This window comes from Zophobas morio, unplaced genomic scaffold (assembly GCF_036711695.1).
Source record: "Zophobas morio isolate AGI-343-1 ecotype UQ-CSIRO unplaced genomic scaffold, CSIRO_AGI_Zmor_V1 ptg000017l, whole genome shotgun sequence".
Taxonomy (NCBI): domain Eukaryota; kingdom Metazoa; phylum Arthropoda; class Insecta; order Coleoptera; family Tenebrionidae; genus Zophobas; species Zophobas morio.
Genome location: NW_026972122.1, coordinates 18,028,383 through 18,044,044, shown reverse-complemented (window position 1 = coordinate 18,044,044; position 15,662 = coordinate 18,028,383). Strand labels below are relative to the sequence as shown.

The window sequence follows — 15,662 nt, the reverse complement described above, 5'->3', positions numbered from 1 at the left end:
AAATATTTCCTAAAACATTCATCTTTAGGGTACGTGTCCACTGGAGAGCAACTCTCACGAGAGTTCTGGTTTTGATCTTATCCCCTTTAGTCTTTAAGTTGTCATTTCAAATTTCAGAGGTCTATTATTGCAATTAATTGAGTTATTACCAAAAAAATATACGTAAAACAGACTTATCGGAGATCATTGTCGCACTACGAAAGGCGTTCGTATTGTGAGAGTCGCTCACAAATTCGGAGAAATCAAGTAAAAACGCTGGGCAAACGATATACTTACCCAGTTGAGGGCAGGCCCGACCATGGCTATAAGTGCTGATCTTGGAATTATTTCTCGCAAGCGCCCTCTCAAGTGGAAACGTACCATTAAAGAAACACTGGAGATGGGAGTCAGAAAAGTAGCCTAACCTTAGTAATGGAACTTTCAGTAGTTTTATATTTGTAACAGAGACAGTACTGACAGCCAGCTGTGAGTGACAGCGTAGGAATTTCAGTGTATTTTTAGTGTTAGGTTGCTGCCAACTTACATGTCAACATGTCAAGAAATCCCAGTGTTCTGTGATCCCAATCTCTCACCGGAACCACTATACAAGTTTTATATGTCCACTGATTGTACGTTACTTTGATGGATATCGTTGATTTTAATTTGTAATATTTCTTTAACACAAGCTTTTTATAGAGTTAAACATGTAGTAACATGAAGATAATTGTACAGCCCTTATCGCTTGCAGCAAGAACTACTTAGTTAAGATTTCTACCAATTAGGCGTATTTTGTTTGTAAAATCAAGCTCCCATAAGAAACCTATAGTAGAATTTTTGAATTATAAATTGGCGCGCAATGTAATTTCTAACCTTACTTGCGTGGTCAATTCGAATATTTGCCTGAGAAATCACCAACTCGGGTTGTCATTTCAAATTACAATAGGTTAAAACATATGAGCATAAGTAGAGGTGTGAAAACTGTACTGGCTAGAGACATTTTCAAGTTGAATACAATGATTTGATAAATTGATGTTTACAAGTGATGAACAAAAGAAATACTAGAGCTGATCCCATAAGAAATACCTGGGGAGCTTACGGAACGACATAAAGAGGTCACTAGCGTCTCTGAAGGTGCTCCGACCGTGAAGAACATAGTTTCTTTTTCATTTTAAGGTTTTCGGTGATCGTTTTGTCTGGTTTTGTCAACAAGAAATGCCATATTAATTACGCGATCATACGGGATGTGGGGTTACGGGGTTAAAAACAAACGTAAAATTTATTTTAACAAAGAAATAGATACTTACGATACATGTAAAAAATACTAGAAAATTACAGGCTAAGGAGGTTAACAAACTGCAGGTTAAACGAAATAGTTTAATTTTCGTGCGTATTTGAGCGGTCCAAGATTTATTTAAATTCTAATTACTCTAAAATAAAAAGTGAAACGAGGTACTCAAGAGGAAAGTCTTTGCAGGGGTGGTGGAATGATATTTTTTTATGGTTCGTTTTTTAGCCGCACACCAGTTAACGACTACGGTGCATAAATTGGGAAAAACTCACAAAATGTATAACCCATTACCGAAGTAGAAACCGCAAAATGTTCAGGTGGCATCATTAAATCGCTAAAAATCGCATCTTCATTGAAGACTTTAAAATGTCACACAATTAAAACAGGATGTACCACTTCGCAAGAATGTGCAAAGTTCACACAAACTTCGCAGAAGTGGTGGTGTAAGAATTTTCGTATTAATGAGTATCCACAAACATACCGTAAACAGTTGTGTTCTTTCAAGGTGAGTTTCCGGTAACTCACATCACTTAATGATTGTTGAAGAGGCCAGAATACAGGGAAGATGTGTTGTGGAAGTTTGTTTAAAAGAACACCTTGGCAAATTTTTCATTTCAAATAAAATGGTGTTTCACAGTTGCTTCTTCCACTCGTATCGAAATAATCTGTAGTAAATAGTTTCCGAAACACTCTTTGGAATTGCATTGGTGTGGGATTTATACAATTCCCAAATTGACGCCTCACAGAGCCAAAGAAATGTGCCAAACAATACTGATTTAGTTGCAGCAACCTTTTAGTGAAAATTGTAAACAAATTGTATTCTGTGAAAACTATTAAAAATTATAAGCAAAATGTTTATGTTCCTGAAGTTGTTTTTTATTTTTTTGTGAGTGATTTAAAAATATTAAGAGTGAATTAAAAATTTTGCAATTCAAAAATATTGTGGATAACAATATATTTGTTAGACTTGTTAAGGATTTAATAAACGCAGTTTAAAACGTCAAAATTGAATAAAAATGTTTTGCTTAATTTACAAGAAAGAAAAAAATGGCCAATATCACTAGTCGTACATACCAACCATTTTTATTTTTGTGTATAATTATTATTATTATCCGAATGCTACGAAATATTTGAATCTTCGTGTTTCCCGGGAACGGGCTCCCAAGGTCACACCCGTTCCGTAAATATTGCTGAAGTTTCGTTACTGATTTACTGTGGCTATGTACTACAATAATAATTTTCAGATCACGTGGCAACGACAGGAAAACTCATGAATCTGCAGCAGGGCTGTGAAATTGATTTAATTGATAAAAATTTGATTGAATATACAGGATTTGAAACTAGAAATATTTTATGTTTTCCAATTAAGGATGAAAATGGAATAATGGGTGCTGTGCAACTTTGCAATAAAAGAAACGGCAATTTCAATTCCTATGATGAAGAAATCGTGAACATTTTAAGTTTCTTCTATGGGGAATTAATCACACACACTATTAAATTTGTACAGGGAGAAAATTTTAAAGTTCGAAACCACTTATCCAACGAATTGATGATTTATCAAATTCACGTAAGTATTAGGTAGTGTTAATTTTAAGTTTTTATTTTCTGGTTTGTTCACTGAAATCGATCTCTATTTTGAAAATAATATTAAACTGATAATTAGTTGAAAAAGTATTTTACTAATTAATCAACTGCACAAAAAAAAGCGTTTTTGTTCAAAAAGATATTATTGCTACTAATTTTTTTTTATTAATATTATTTCCACATACAAATTTATTCAATAAGACATGTGATAAACCAAACATCTCGCGTTAATTTCACATGTGAATAAAATTTTAAAAGCAGGGATAAATTCAAAAACTTGGTCTTGAACTGTGACCTTCAATAAAGTGGAACCATATATTGTGTGTCTTTTTTTGTGACGCAATGCGTTCAAATGCAGTGATGAACCTCAAGGTTAAATAAAATATAAAATATGGAGTGAAAAAATCGTTTATTCCTCCACTCTCATAAGAAAAAGGAACAAAAAAACCGTGATTAAGTGCACTTTTAAGACCCCTTAAGTTCTTACCTACAAAACAAAAACTCGCTTGGCAAATCAAACGTTCCGAATCAAAGCATATAATATATAGTTTTTAATATATGGGTATACCCACTAAAGTTTAGTTTAAAATTGAAAAATTTGATAAGATTGCTGTACAGGGATTTATTTATTTGCCTTTCTATCATTTTAAGTTTGTAATATTCAAAAATATTTATTGTGTTAAGAATTTGTCATTCAGTTACCAACAGGGCACAGATATAATTACATATTCACTAGAGGAATGGAACTGACAAGGATTTTATCAAAAAAGTGGCAGATTACAAGAACTTTATTGAAGTCGCGGCAAAACGTTCCAATAATAATCAAATGTTATAAAGAGCTCAAGAAAACTTATTGAGCCAAAATAACACAAACAAAGTTGGCAGCTAAAGTGGGAACCATTTTTACAGTTGCGAAGCGTAATTTTTATTTCCCGAACAGAGAATAGTTTTTTTGTGGGTTTGCATAAACACTGCCCAGTCTATTTTAAAAAGTTTCACTACCCATTCGAGAGAGATGCCAGAATCAAACGCTGGATCCGTGGCTGGACGAAAACACTGTGAAGCAATTAATACTAATGAATATTTAAATTTCGAACTAAATAGGAAAATGCAAAATTGCTGTGATAAAAAGCCACATTTTGTTCATTTGCATTTCATTCATGTATTTTCTATAAATTGTTGATTTTCCTCCAATTATTAATTCAATAATAGTTGTGCAATAATAAAGTATTATTCAAAGTGTAGAGCATCAGCTGTCCATTTACTGCAGACTTTAGTCCACACCAAAAAGTACTACATTGCCACATCAAACAACAGAAGCTTGCTAGTTTGAAGGCCTTAGCTGTGAGCACCAATGAATCTGCTAAAGCTGCCATTTTCCCACCACAAAACCCCTAGTAGAACCCATGAAAATGAAAGGAACTAGGTACACATTGATGGAAACCCAGAATCTGTCCCCACTCACGTTTCTCACAATATTAACACTAAAATATTATTTCGAGTATTCATGTCCACAAACGAACGACAATGGATACTCACATCGAAGTTTTTGCTGTAAATGCGAAATCAATAATTTAAATTTGCTAGAATTTAATATTTTGACGTAGGATTTTAATAAGAACAAAGTGAGATAAAAATTAGGCCCGGTTTTTCAATTGATGGTTAACTAAAGGTTGGGCAGTAACCTGTAGTTAATTATCAAAACGCGTATTTCAACTGATGGTTAAGACGAAAACTGCCGGTAATCTGGTGGTTGATTTTACCTCCGGAAATTCCTTCGGTTAACCGTCGGTCAGCAGTTACCACACCACCAGGTATCGGTGTGAGGAAGAAGCTATATTATTTGTTGAGTAGTGAATTAATTAAAACAAAGATACAATGGATTTGTATGACGTCAACGCATTCAGCAGTGATGAAGAAGTGCGGAGACCTAAAACAATAAGATACCGGAGAAATCATTATGAGGAATGGGATGAAGTAGATTTTTTTGCAAGATTCCCGTTATCGAAAAGATGTGTCGCAAATGTATTAGAGCAAATTGAAGAAACGATAACATATCCTACATTACGGTTAGTAAATTAAAACGCGGCGATGCGTCACAGGAGACCTAGAGAATGCGACCCTGGAGATGACGACGTCGGCGATGCGGCACAGGGGACCTGGACAGTACGACCCTTGCGACGAAATTCCGGATGATGGGACGGACGGACGGTCCGGTGACGGTCCGGAATCTCGCCGATAACGTATGGGGTGGCGGCGTACTTGGGTGCCAAGCTTTGGGTCGACTAGTATCGCTGATGTCAGTAACACGTCTGGTCGACCAAGCTTATGCGGCTACCTTCACGCCGCCGGGGGTGGCGCCTTCGGTCAGGAGCGACGGTAGCTCGGGCGCCAGCTCCCTCTCCGGGGGAGGGAGCGCCGGGGTGCTCTAAAGCCGGAGACACGGAATTCAGGTGATGAGCCGCCGCGAAAAATCGAAAATAATAAATAAAACGGCGAGGATGTGTTATAACAAAAATAGGGTTTATTCCCTGCCACCAGCTACACGGTCTAAGATAATAAAACTTACGGCTAATCAACTTAAATATCTAACAAACGGTTTTACAACAAAAAAAAGAATTAAACGTCCGGCACGGTCGTTCCTCCTGGGCGGCGACTTCCTTCAGGCCGGGCTTCTCTTGGCTCTGGGGGCGGCGACCTTGAACCTGGAAATCGCGCGAAGACGGTACGGCGACCCGGGAGGGGAGCGCGGTGACGGTAACGACGCGTGCACGACGGTGTCGACTTTCGACGGTGACAAAAAAAACGCGGTGACGGTGACACGGTTTCTCGCTCGGGGGCCGGCGATTCCAAAACCGGTACAAAACAGGCAGGCGACCCAAAAAGGTACTTACGGTGGTCGGAGAGTCGAACTGCTCACTTCTCGCTTCTCAAAAACTAAAAACAGCTAATTTCGCCACAGCACTTCCGCACTCTTTAGAGTTTCAGGTCAGAATCCTCTTTCTTCCGCCGCGGCGGCGCGGCGATCGCCAATTTACCCCCGGCTCTCGCGGTACGCGGCACGGTTTCCGGCCCGCGAAAATTCGCTTCGTTACACCCTGGAGATGACGACGTCGGCGATACGGCACAGGGGACCTAGAGAGTGCAACCCTGGAGATGACGACGTCGGCGATGCGACACAGGGGACCGTAAAACAGTGCAGCCCTGGTGATGATCGCGAAGCAGCGCAGGGGACCGTAAAACAGTGCAGCCCTGGTGATGATCGCGAAGCAGCGCAGGGCGACCGTAAAACAGTGCAGCTCTGGTGATAATATCGAAGCGGCGCAGGGGACCGTGAAACAGTGCAGCCCTGGTGAAGATCTCGAAGCAGCGCAGGGGACCGTAAAACAGTGCAGCCCTGGTGATAATCTCGAAGCGGCGCAGGGGACCGTAACACAGTGCAGCCCTGGTGATGATCTCGAAGCAGCGCAGGGGACCGTAACACAGTGCAGCCCTGGTGAAGACCAGAAGGGGACTTAGACAGTGCAGCCCTTAAGGTGGAGATGGTGGCGTTCCATCCGTGCGGTGCTCACCAGAAGGGGACCGAGACAGTGCAGCCCTTAAGGTGGAGATGGTGGCGCTCCATCTGTGCGGTGCTCACCAGAAGGGGACCGAGACAGTGCAGCCCTTAAGGTGGAGATGGTGGCGTTCCATCTGCCTGAAAAGTGGTCACGGTGGCCCTTTTATAGGCAGGGTTGAGTGCGTGGGAGTACCTGCATAATGAAGTAGCTTCAGGTGGGGTGCGTTCCAGTGGGGGTGAGCTTGGTGGGGTTGATACCGTCGCTGCCGAGGACAGCGCCGTCGAGAGGGTACTAGCGGAGCGCTTTGAAAGCTCCGCTACACAAGGAAATAATTAAACTTCTCCCGTTTTTTTCGAGTCCACGAGAGTATGAATTATAAAACGATATTTTGCAATTGCTTTGAAATCTTGCAGACGTTTTAAATAATATTTTTATGATAAGCATAATTATAATCAAAATATGTATATTTACTTATCCCTTCCAAAAAATTGATGACGTTCGCTCAAAATTTTGCCGAATAAATCCTATCTAAAATGTTCAAAATATGATGAGTCTGTACTTGTGATTTATCATTCCATTCATAATTTTTGAATTTACATATACAGGGTGACTCAAAAAAAATTAATGAATGACTCAATTTATTTTATTGATTTAATCAGGACATGGTAAATTAAAAATATATATATATTTGCTCATCTCCCCTAAAAAATTGATGACACCATCTCAAAATTTTGCTGAATGAATCCAATTTATCATTCCATTGGCGGTCGAAATTTATTCATCCTCACTACCCGTCTGGAGTGCGGCTGGTGCAACCTTGCCTTACTCGCTTCTCGCTTTCCAATTTTGGATAATTTTGGACAATTTACAGAAATAGTTTTATTTTCAGGGAGACCGACATTTGAAAATTATTAAAAGTATTATTATTATTATGTCGTAACTGACGTTCAGTTAACATTAGTTAAAAGAAAAAAGCCAACTAAATTTTTTAATTAATTAAAAATCAAGAAGCAAGAAAATTGTTGCAGTGTTAAGACAACCGCTCAAATTTGTTTTAAACAACTGGTCAGTTTTTAGAAAAAAAATTTGTTCAATCGAAAAATGAGCCTCCCGTTCGAAATAAAAGAAGCTGCTGCAAATGTAGTGTGTTCATTGTTGCCTGATAAATCAAAAACCATATACGAAAAGTTTTATAAACGGTTCAGTGAATGGTTTGCATCCAAGAAAATAATGATGGTTGGCGGTCCTGTACTGTATGTGAAGGTTATATCGATATCTCAATTGAAAAAGAGAAAAAGACCCCTTCTAAAATTCTTGGAGGTGATCCTGGAACCGAAACAAGTACTGCCAGCAGCTTCAACCCAGATTCAAACATTGTTAGAAGAGAAATCTTAAATACTAGAGCTGTAACAGACATTTGCCAACAAAACCTAAGCATTATTAAAACTAATGAAACTATTGTCTTCGCCATTTCTATTGAAACACCAACAGTTGATTTTGCTTAAAATTTAGCAATTGGTAACAGCTTTCGGTTGATTGGCAACGGCTTTTAGTTAGAAAATTGTCTGAATATGAACATTGCCAAATTTACGATTAACAAGTGGTGTTTCAATAGAAATGGCAAAGACTATAGCTTCTAATGTGATGCCTGCCATAAACTTTTACACGCTAAATGTATAGGATTATCCGAAATCGATGTAAAAATGACGAGGTCTAAGTCAAATTCTGTCAAACTTACCTATATGTAATTCTTGCGAAAACAATTTAAGCGCACTCAGCGATTTAAAATCTCTTATTTCTACCATTCGTGCTGAATTTACTTCTTCGCTTGACGATCTAAAAGCCACCTTCCAGCAACCAATAAATGATTTAAAATCGATGATAAACAATCACCACCAACCTAAACCTGCTCAGCCCAATTTTGAAGATGTGTTACAAGAGGTTGTAGAGAGACAAAAACAAAGTAGAAACGTCATGATTTACAATGTTCCCAAGCAGCCTGAAACAATGCCTCGTAATCAGCGTTTAATGTCTGAGCGAGTGACATCTCTAACATCCTGCAAATAGCTAGTAATGATGTGAATATCGCTAATATTCGTATACAAAGATTATGTAAATTTATTCCTGGTCGCTGTCGCCCAATTAAGTTATTAAACATAATTAGAGGCGCTAAAAATCTCAACACCAGAGATATTTATAAAAACGTTCGGTTGTCTTTTGATAAAACACCTAAACAACTCGAAAAATGGAAGCTACTAAAATCTCAGATGTTTGAAAGAATCAACAGTGGTGAAACGGGACTGACGATTCGGCATTTCAATGGTGTTCCTCGCATAATTCGCCATTTAAACTAAATACTGCACCTGATTATGATTCCCATACTCAATTTTTTTACCAGAATGTACATAGCTTGCGTTCAAAAGTTCCTACGTTGTATAATAATATTTATTCTAATATTCTTCTTTTTCTGAATAGGGAATTATTTCCAGACAATTATTTAGTGTATAGAAAAGATACAAATTTTGCTGCAACTAATGTCACAAAAGGGAGGTGGAATTCTTATTGCAGTTCTTAATACATTTATGATCCGAGATTGACTTACCGCATATCACGTCAACTTTACCAATAATAGACATACTTGGGCTAAAAATTAAATCTTCATGTGGACTCCTCCCTCTCTATATCTTCGTTGTTTATATTTCTCCTTCAGTTAACCTCAATGATTATGAGCTCTTTCTGAATTTATTCTGTGCAGTTGAAGAATCTCATATGGACAATGTCGTTGTTCTTGGGACTTTAACGTACCAGATTTTTCAGCCAATCTTGCTAAAAAATTTTGCGAATTTTCATAAATTTTTACAGTATAATAATACCGATAACAAATTCAATCGCATTTTAGATCTGCTATTTTCTAATCTTCATTGCTCTGTAAAATACTCGGATCTTCCCCTTGTACCAGAAGATGACTACCATCCTGCATTAAATATTTCATTATATATATATATCCCCATCATTCCTAGGAGGAACATAGGGCTTCCACAAGTGTTCTCCATCGGGTTCTGTCCTTCGCAATAGATTTTATTTCATTCCACGTCTTATTAAGGCCATTTGTTTCTTGTATGATTGTTCTTCTCCATGTGCTTTTTGGACGTCCTCTAGTTCGCTGTCCTTGGGGGTTTCAATCAAGTGCTTGTCTGGCTACGTGATTTAACGGTTTCCGAAGAGTATGGCCTATCCAACCCCATTTTCTACGTCTGATTTCTATTCCTATTTTTTCCTGTCCGGTTCTTGACCATAGCTCCTCGTTTGTTATGCGGTTTGGCCAGAAGATACGTAGTATTTTACGTAAACAATTATTTATAAAAGTTTGCAGTTGACTTGCTATGTTCTTTGTGATCTTCCAGGATTCCGAGCCGTATAAGAGAACTGACTTAACGTTCGTGTTGAAAATGCGCAGCTTAACCTCACGGGAGTAGCTACCTGACTTCCAGATATTGCTGAGCATGCCAAACGCCCCTCTGGCTTTGTTAATTCTTGCTCTTACGTCTGCTTCTGTACCTCCAGTCTCGTCGATAGTACTACCTAAATAAGTGAACTCCTGTACTTGTTCGATTACCGTGTTCTTCAAACGTAGTTCTCTGTCGTCTTGAATTCGCATGCGCATCTCTTTTGTTTTCTGGATGTTGATCTTCAATCCTATCTTCTCTGCTTCATCGCTTAATCTGGTTAGTTTATGTGCCATCGCTCGTACGGACTGTGAGATGAGACAGATGTCATCTGCATATTCTAGATCGCCGAGTCTGCTTACCATGCCCCACCGAATACCGCTTGCTGTGTCATTTATTTTCTTCATGACATGGTCTAAGCATATGTTAAATAGCAGTGGTGACAGAACACATCCTTGTTTTACCCCATTTCTTACTGCTATTTCTTTACTGATATTGCCCTTGTGCATCACTCTGCAGTTTGCGCCGCGGTACATTTCTTTTATCAGGTTGACGATCTTTGCAGGGACTCCTCTATTTTGCAGGATTTTCCATACTGCCTCCTGGTGAAGCGTGTCGAATGCTCTTTCGAAGTCGACGAAACATAGTGCTAACGATGTTTGGAATTCTTGGGATTGTTCTACTATAAGGCGTAAGGTATTGATGTGGTCTATAGTTGATCGGTGTGGCCTGAAACCTGCTTGTTCCCTTCGTAGGGTTGGTTCTAGTGTATCCGCGAGTCTGGTGTGCAGAATGGTCCCGACGAGTTTGTTTATTACATTGAGCAGTGTAATGCCGCGCCAGTTCTTGCATAAGATTAGGTCACCTTTTTTAGGTAGTTTTACTATGAGCCTCTCTTTCCAATCATCAGGGAGTTTTTCTTGTTGCCAAACATTTATTATAAGTGAGTAAATGACGGTCTCGACAATGTCCGGGCATTGTACCAGTAATTCTGGAGGAATATTGTCTGGGCCTGCTGCCTTGTTGCATTTTAAAAGTTTTATAGCTTTCTTGACCTCTTCGTAGCTTGGTTCAGTTGTGGGAATTCTTGCATCGTTTGAGGGAGTTGGAGATTCACTTATATCTTCGTTTCCATCGGGGAGCGTACTTAAGCTAGTGTTGATGTGTTCATACCATCTGTTTATTTGGTCAGTCGTGGAGGTGAAATTTTCGCCATTTTTGTCTTTCACAGTTGAGCAGTTATTGGCAAAATTCTTATTCGCTAATTGCCTGGTGATTTTGTACAGTTGTCGCGAGTTGCCTTGGACAGCTGCTGTTTCGGCTTCTTGGGATAAGTTTGTTACCCATTGTCTTTTGTCTCGTCTGGCTAGTTTTTTCACTGCTTTGTTTACTGCTCTATATTCTTTCCTCAGTTTGTTTTTTGTTCCGTTGCACTTGTGTTGTTCATGCTGTTGTGTATTACCTTACGAAGTCCGATTTTGTCCCATGTTTCATCGGTGATCTAGTCTTTTCTGTCGCCTTGTTTCGTTCCCAGAATTTGCTCGGCGGATGCGAGCATTGCTTTTCGAGCCGTCTCCCAACTCTTCCCACTCTCTTCGCCTATGCCTATATTGTTAGTTTTTTCTAGGACCGCTTGTTGGAATTTTTCTGTTATCGCTTCTTCCTTGAGAAGGTCAACATTGAATTTTGGTCTACAATTTATGTACATGGAGTTTTCTCATCGTGTTTAGCTTGATTCTGCTAATGAGCAGGTAGTGGTCGCTTGCTATGTCCGCGCCCCTGTAGCTTCTTACATCTAGTAACGTTTGTCTCCATCTGCTACTAACTGCGATGTGGTCTATTTGGTTCGCGGTGCGGTGGTCGGGGAATCGTCGCTTTGTGGATATCCTTATGCGGAAATAATGTACCACCTATGACCATTTCGTGACTGCTACATAAATCAATGAGTCTATCCCCGTTATCATTTTTCATTCCCAATCCATGTTTTCCTATGACGTGCTCTAAATTTGTGTTGTAGCAATCTACTTTCGCATTAAAGTCACCTAGTAAAAAGATTATGTCTCCTCTTCTAATCTTGTCTAGCGTGGCTCTCAACACGTAGAAAATGTCTTTGTCTTCCACACCGGCTACCTCTGTAGGAGCATAACACTGGATTATACTGACTTTCTTATGTTGTGTCTGGATTCGTACGGTGATGATTCTGTCATTTATCGGTTTCCACTCTATTATGGAGTTACGTGTCTGCTTTCTTACTAGAATGCCAACGCCGCTTTCATGTTTCTCACTCTGATTTTTCCCCGAGTACAAAAAGATGTCGCCATTTCCTATCACATGTTCTCCAGTTCCTTTCCAACGTGTTTCGCTGAGCCCGAGGATGTGTATTCTATACCTGCCCATTTCCCTTGAGACTTGTGCCAGCCGGGATGGTTCTGTCATGGTGTTCACGTTCCAGCAGCCAATTCGTATAGCCTGATTCTTGCGGTTCGTCGTCGTCGTAGGGTCGGTCCGGTTATTTCTTGTGGAAGTTTCTGGAATCAGTTAATGTAGGGCGTATAGATGATTGGTCTGTAGCGCCCGATTCTGGTGTCGGGATTGCCGACTGTGGCTTCCAGACAAGCCCTAAATACGTATATACAGGGTGACTGCGAAAGATATGCAAATATTTTAACCATGGCATCCCCCACCCTAGTAGAGCCGAAATATAGAAAAAATAAATTAAAAATCGAATGGGGCAAAACCCCCATGAACCACTCTCGATACGAAGGCACTGAGCCACCTTGTAAACAGAGTTGGAAAAACGTTCGAATAAAAACGACCTAAACACTTTCAGTTTCAATTAAAAGTAAAACCGCCTTTTTGCTGCTTATCATTCGTTCATTCATTTACTCATTCATCGTTAAAGGTCAGTGTGAAAGTTTAATTAATTAGGTAATTTTGACGGATGTTTGGTCCTTGTCACAACGATTTTACATTGTTTATTGGAACAGAAATAAGAGCAACTTAGAATGCTACTACCTTTTTACAAGAAATGTTGAAAATGTTCTCCTTGACTAGCAATACAAGCGTCAGAGCGTCCCAAGAGGTTTGTTGATAGGTAAAAAGACACCGGAGTAGCGGCTGCCACTTTCACTTGTTGAAGCTCTTCGATAATTTCTGCACACTGTTTATTTCCACAAACGAATTGTTTCATCCAACCAATACACGCTTCTCGAAAACCGTCTCTTGAAATCATACTTGTTGACGACTATGTGGAGTTCCATCGGACAAAAAGTGAATTACACAACGTGGACAATCAGCGGGTTCCAAACCGTGCACGTTGTCAACATGGTATGGTTGTGACCGTGTACTTTTAATATAGGATGCACTACAAGCTGCGAAAATCCAATTTCATCTTTCTGTCCCATCACGACCACGATCGTGAGTTTGAGGTTGAAGGTACCATGATCTCGGAGATGCTGTACCACTGTTGGAAATGTTCGCGCACACCAATTACCATATCGACACACTCTGCATTGGAAAACTGGACCATACACAAATTTCAACGACCGCTCGATAATGACTGGCTCTTTTCGTGTTTTTCACGTTGCGATTAAAAACGTGCCTGATAAAGTTACATTTTTGGTTCTTACTCCGAGTCCCCTGCCCATTCATTGCAGTAATTATGTAGGTCACGAAACATTACCAATTATAATGTAAATAATTATAACAATTTACATTTAATTTCAAATAATTTTTTCTACACACTGCTACCACCTAGGACCGTGAATTTTTGCCAGTGACATAATCATATTGTGAGCTATTCTCCATTTTGTTTTGCATGTATTTCGCAGTCAGCCTGTATAATTTTTTTATTTTTTTTTAATTATTATTATTTCCTTTTTTTTTCTTTTTTTTTATTTATTTATTATTTTTTTTAGTTTAATTTTTATATAACTATATCTATTTATTTTTTTTATTTTCTTTATTTTTTTTTTTTAAACATTTAAACTAAGTTAACTCGGTCTGTATATCTTCTTTGTTTGTGATTTTGTTTTAGATCCCTCTTCTGGTGAACATTCGGCTGCGGTGCGCTTTTTAAATTTTATTTCTTCCTGGTCTACTTGGTTGAAGTGTTTAATTCCGTATTTAGCCCCTTCGATTATTAGTTGGTCATATTTTAGGAATGCTTTTTCCCCGTTTTGCCGCGCTACTTTTAAGTGGGGGATCAATCTTCTTCTTATATCTTGAACAGCCTTAGTGACAGCGTCGTCTATCCAAATGTTGCTGTCTTTCAACTTTTTAGCGTTTTTGTATATTTCAATTTTTTTATGGAATGACTGCAGTTTAACTAAGATCGGTCTTATTTTTCCTTCTCTAAACTTACCTAATCTAAATGTTTCGTTTGTGTCTAAACTGCCGTTTAGTGAAACACCGATCCTAGCTATAAGCTCTTCTATTTTCATTTGTAAGTCTCCAGTGCTCTCATCTGCTGTGTCTTCCAGGCCTTTTATTACTATGTTTCTTTTCCTGGTCTCATCAAATATTCTGAACTATACAGTAAAATACGCTTAATCAAAACTGTTTTTGGTTAACCACAATTGCTTGCTTTGAAGTGAAACTGACAATTCAAAAACCAGGCTTAAAGTGACTTGATTGATGGTCAGCAAACTTATCCATATTTGGTGATGAGATGCATTCATTTATGATATTCGTTAAAGAAAATCTAAATAAAGAAATGTGCTTCGTATGAATTTCCATTGAAGTGATTTGACTGGGTGCTGTCTCTATTTAGGTGTTGGAATATGCTTAGGAGATTATTCGCAGGAGTAAGTCTAGACATAAAGATAAGCGCGATGTGATTATTGGAGGCTGTGAAAAGTAATAAGTGGTTTTTGGCTCAGTTATTTGAACATATTTCTGGCAAGAGGGGGTAGGCCGAATGACGAGAGGGAAACTTTGTGCCATGAGGGGTTATTTTAGTGACAAAACTTCCGGTCCGCCGCAATTTCATGTCTTACGTTTACAGTAGGTTCAATAAAATTGACACATAAATAGAAAATCTATGTACGATATGATAACATACGTTAACGCCTTTCTTAAATATGCAACTTATATTATTTAGAACGCTTACTATTTCTAAAGTACTTATTACTTTTGTTTATAATTTTGAATTAAGGTAGTAAGCTTTTTATTCATATTTTTTCGTACTTCGCTGTATTTAGGGCCGGTTTATAGAAACCGAGTTAAAGTTAGTTCGCGATTACCTTTTAATTGAGGTCCGTTGCTGGGTAACGTGCATGTTTTAGCCAATCACAGGCTCATATTCTACAATTAAATCCTGTGCTAAATTAATTGAGGATTAAGTATTTAATTCGCTTTCTATAAACAGGCCCGTAAGTTTCTAAAACACATATTTTCTTTTGATAGGTAGAAGAAATAGAAGTCGAAAAGAAGTTAACTTGTCCTCTCATCCACTGGTACCCAAACTTTGATCAGTTTAGTTTTTCTCCTCGAACAATTGTACCGACGGAAACTACCTGTTTCGTAATGAAAATGTTTCAAGATCTCGGATTTTGTAAAACTTTTTCAATTGAGAAGAGTATTTTTCTTCGATTTGTCTTCCATATCAAAAATGGATGTCGCAATATACGTTACCACAACTGGAAACACCTGTTTTCCACCGCTCACTTTGCGTACTTATGCTTGAAAAATCTGCAATTGATGGAAAAAGCCTATATAACGTAAGTTGATTTTTTGTGTCTGACTTGACTGGTGTCAGTTACCCTTGCGCTGCAGCAGTGGCGGCTGGTCAGGGGCGGCATGAAC

At 38.7% G+C, this 15,662-nt stretch overlaps 1 protein-coding gene across 4 annotated transcripts in view; it reads left to right on the top strand.

Annotated features, from left to right (window-relative positions):
• Positions 1-15,662, top strand: part of LOC135130175 (cGMP-dependent 3',5'-cyclic phosphodiesterase-like) — a 164,725-nt gene that overhangs the window by 63,992 nt on the left and 85,071 nt on the right. For all 4 annotated transcript variants that reach the window (XM_064057531.1, XM_064057532.1, XM_064057533.1 and 1 more), the window contains exons 4-5: positions 2,512-2,834; positions 15,264-15,577. In XM_064057531.1, the coding sequence (XP_063913601.1) occupies positions 2,512-2,834; positions 15,264-15,577 (637 nt within the window). The remainder of the gene's footprint in view (positions 1-2,511; positions 2,835-15,263; positions 15,578-15,662) is intronic.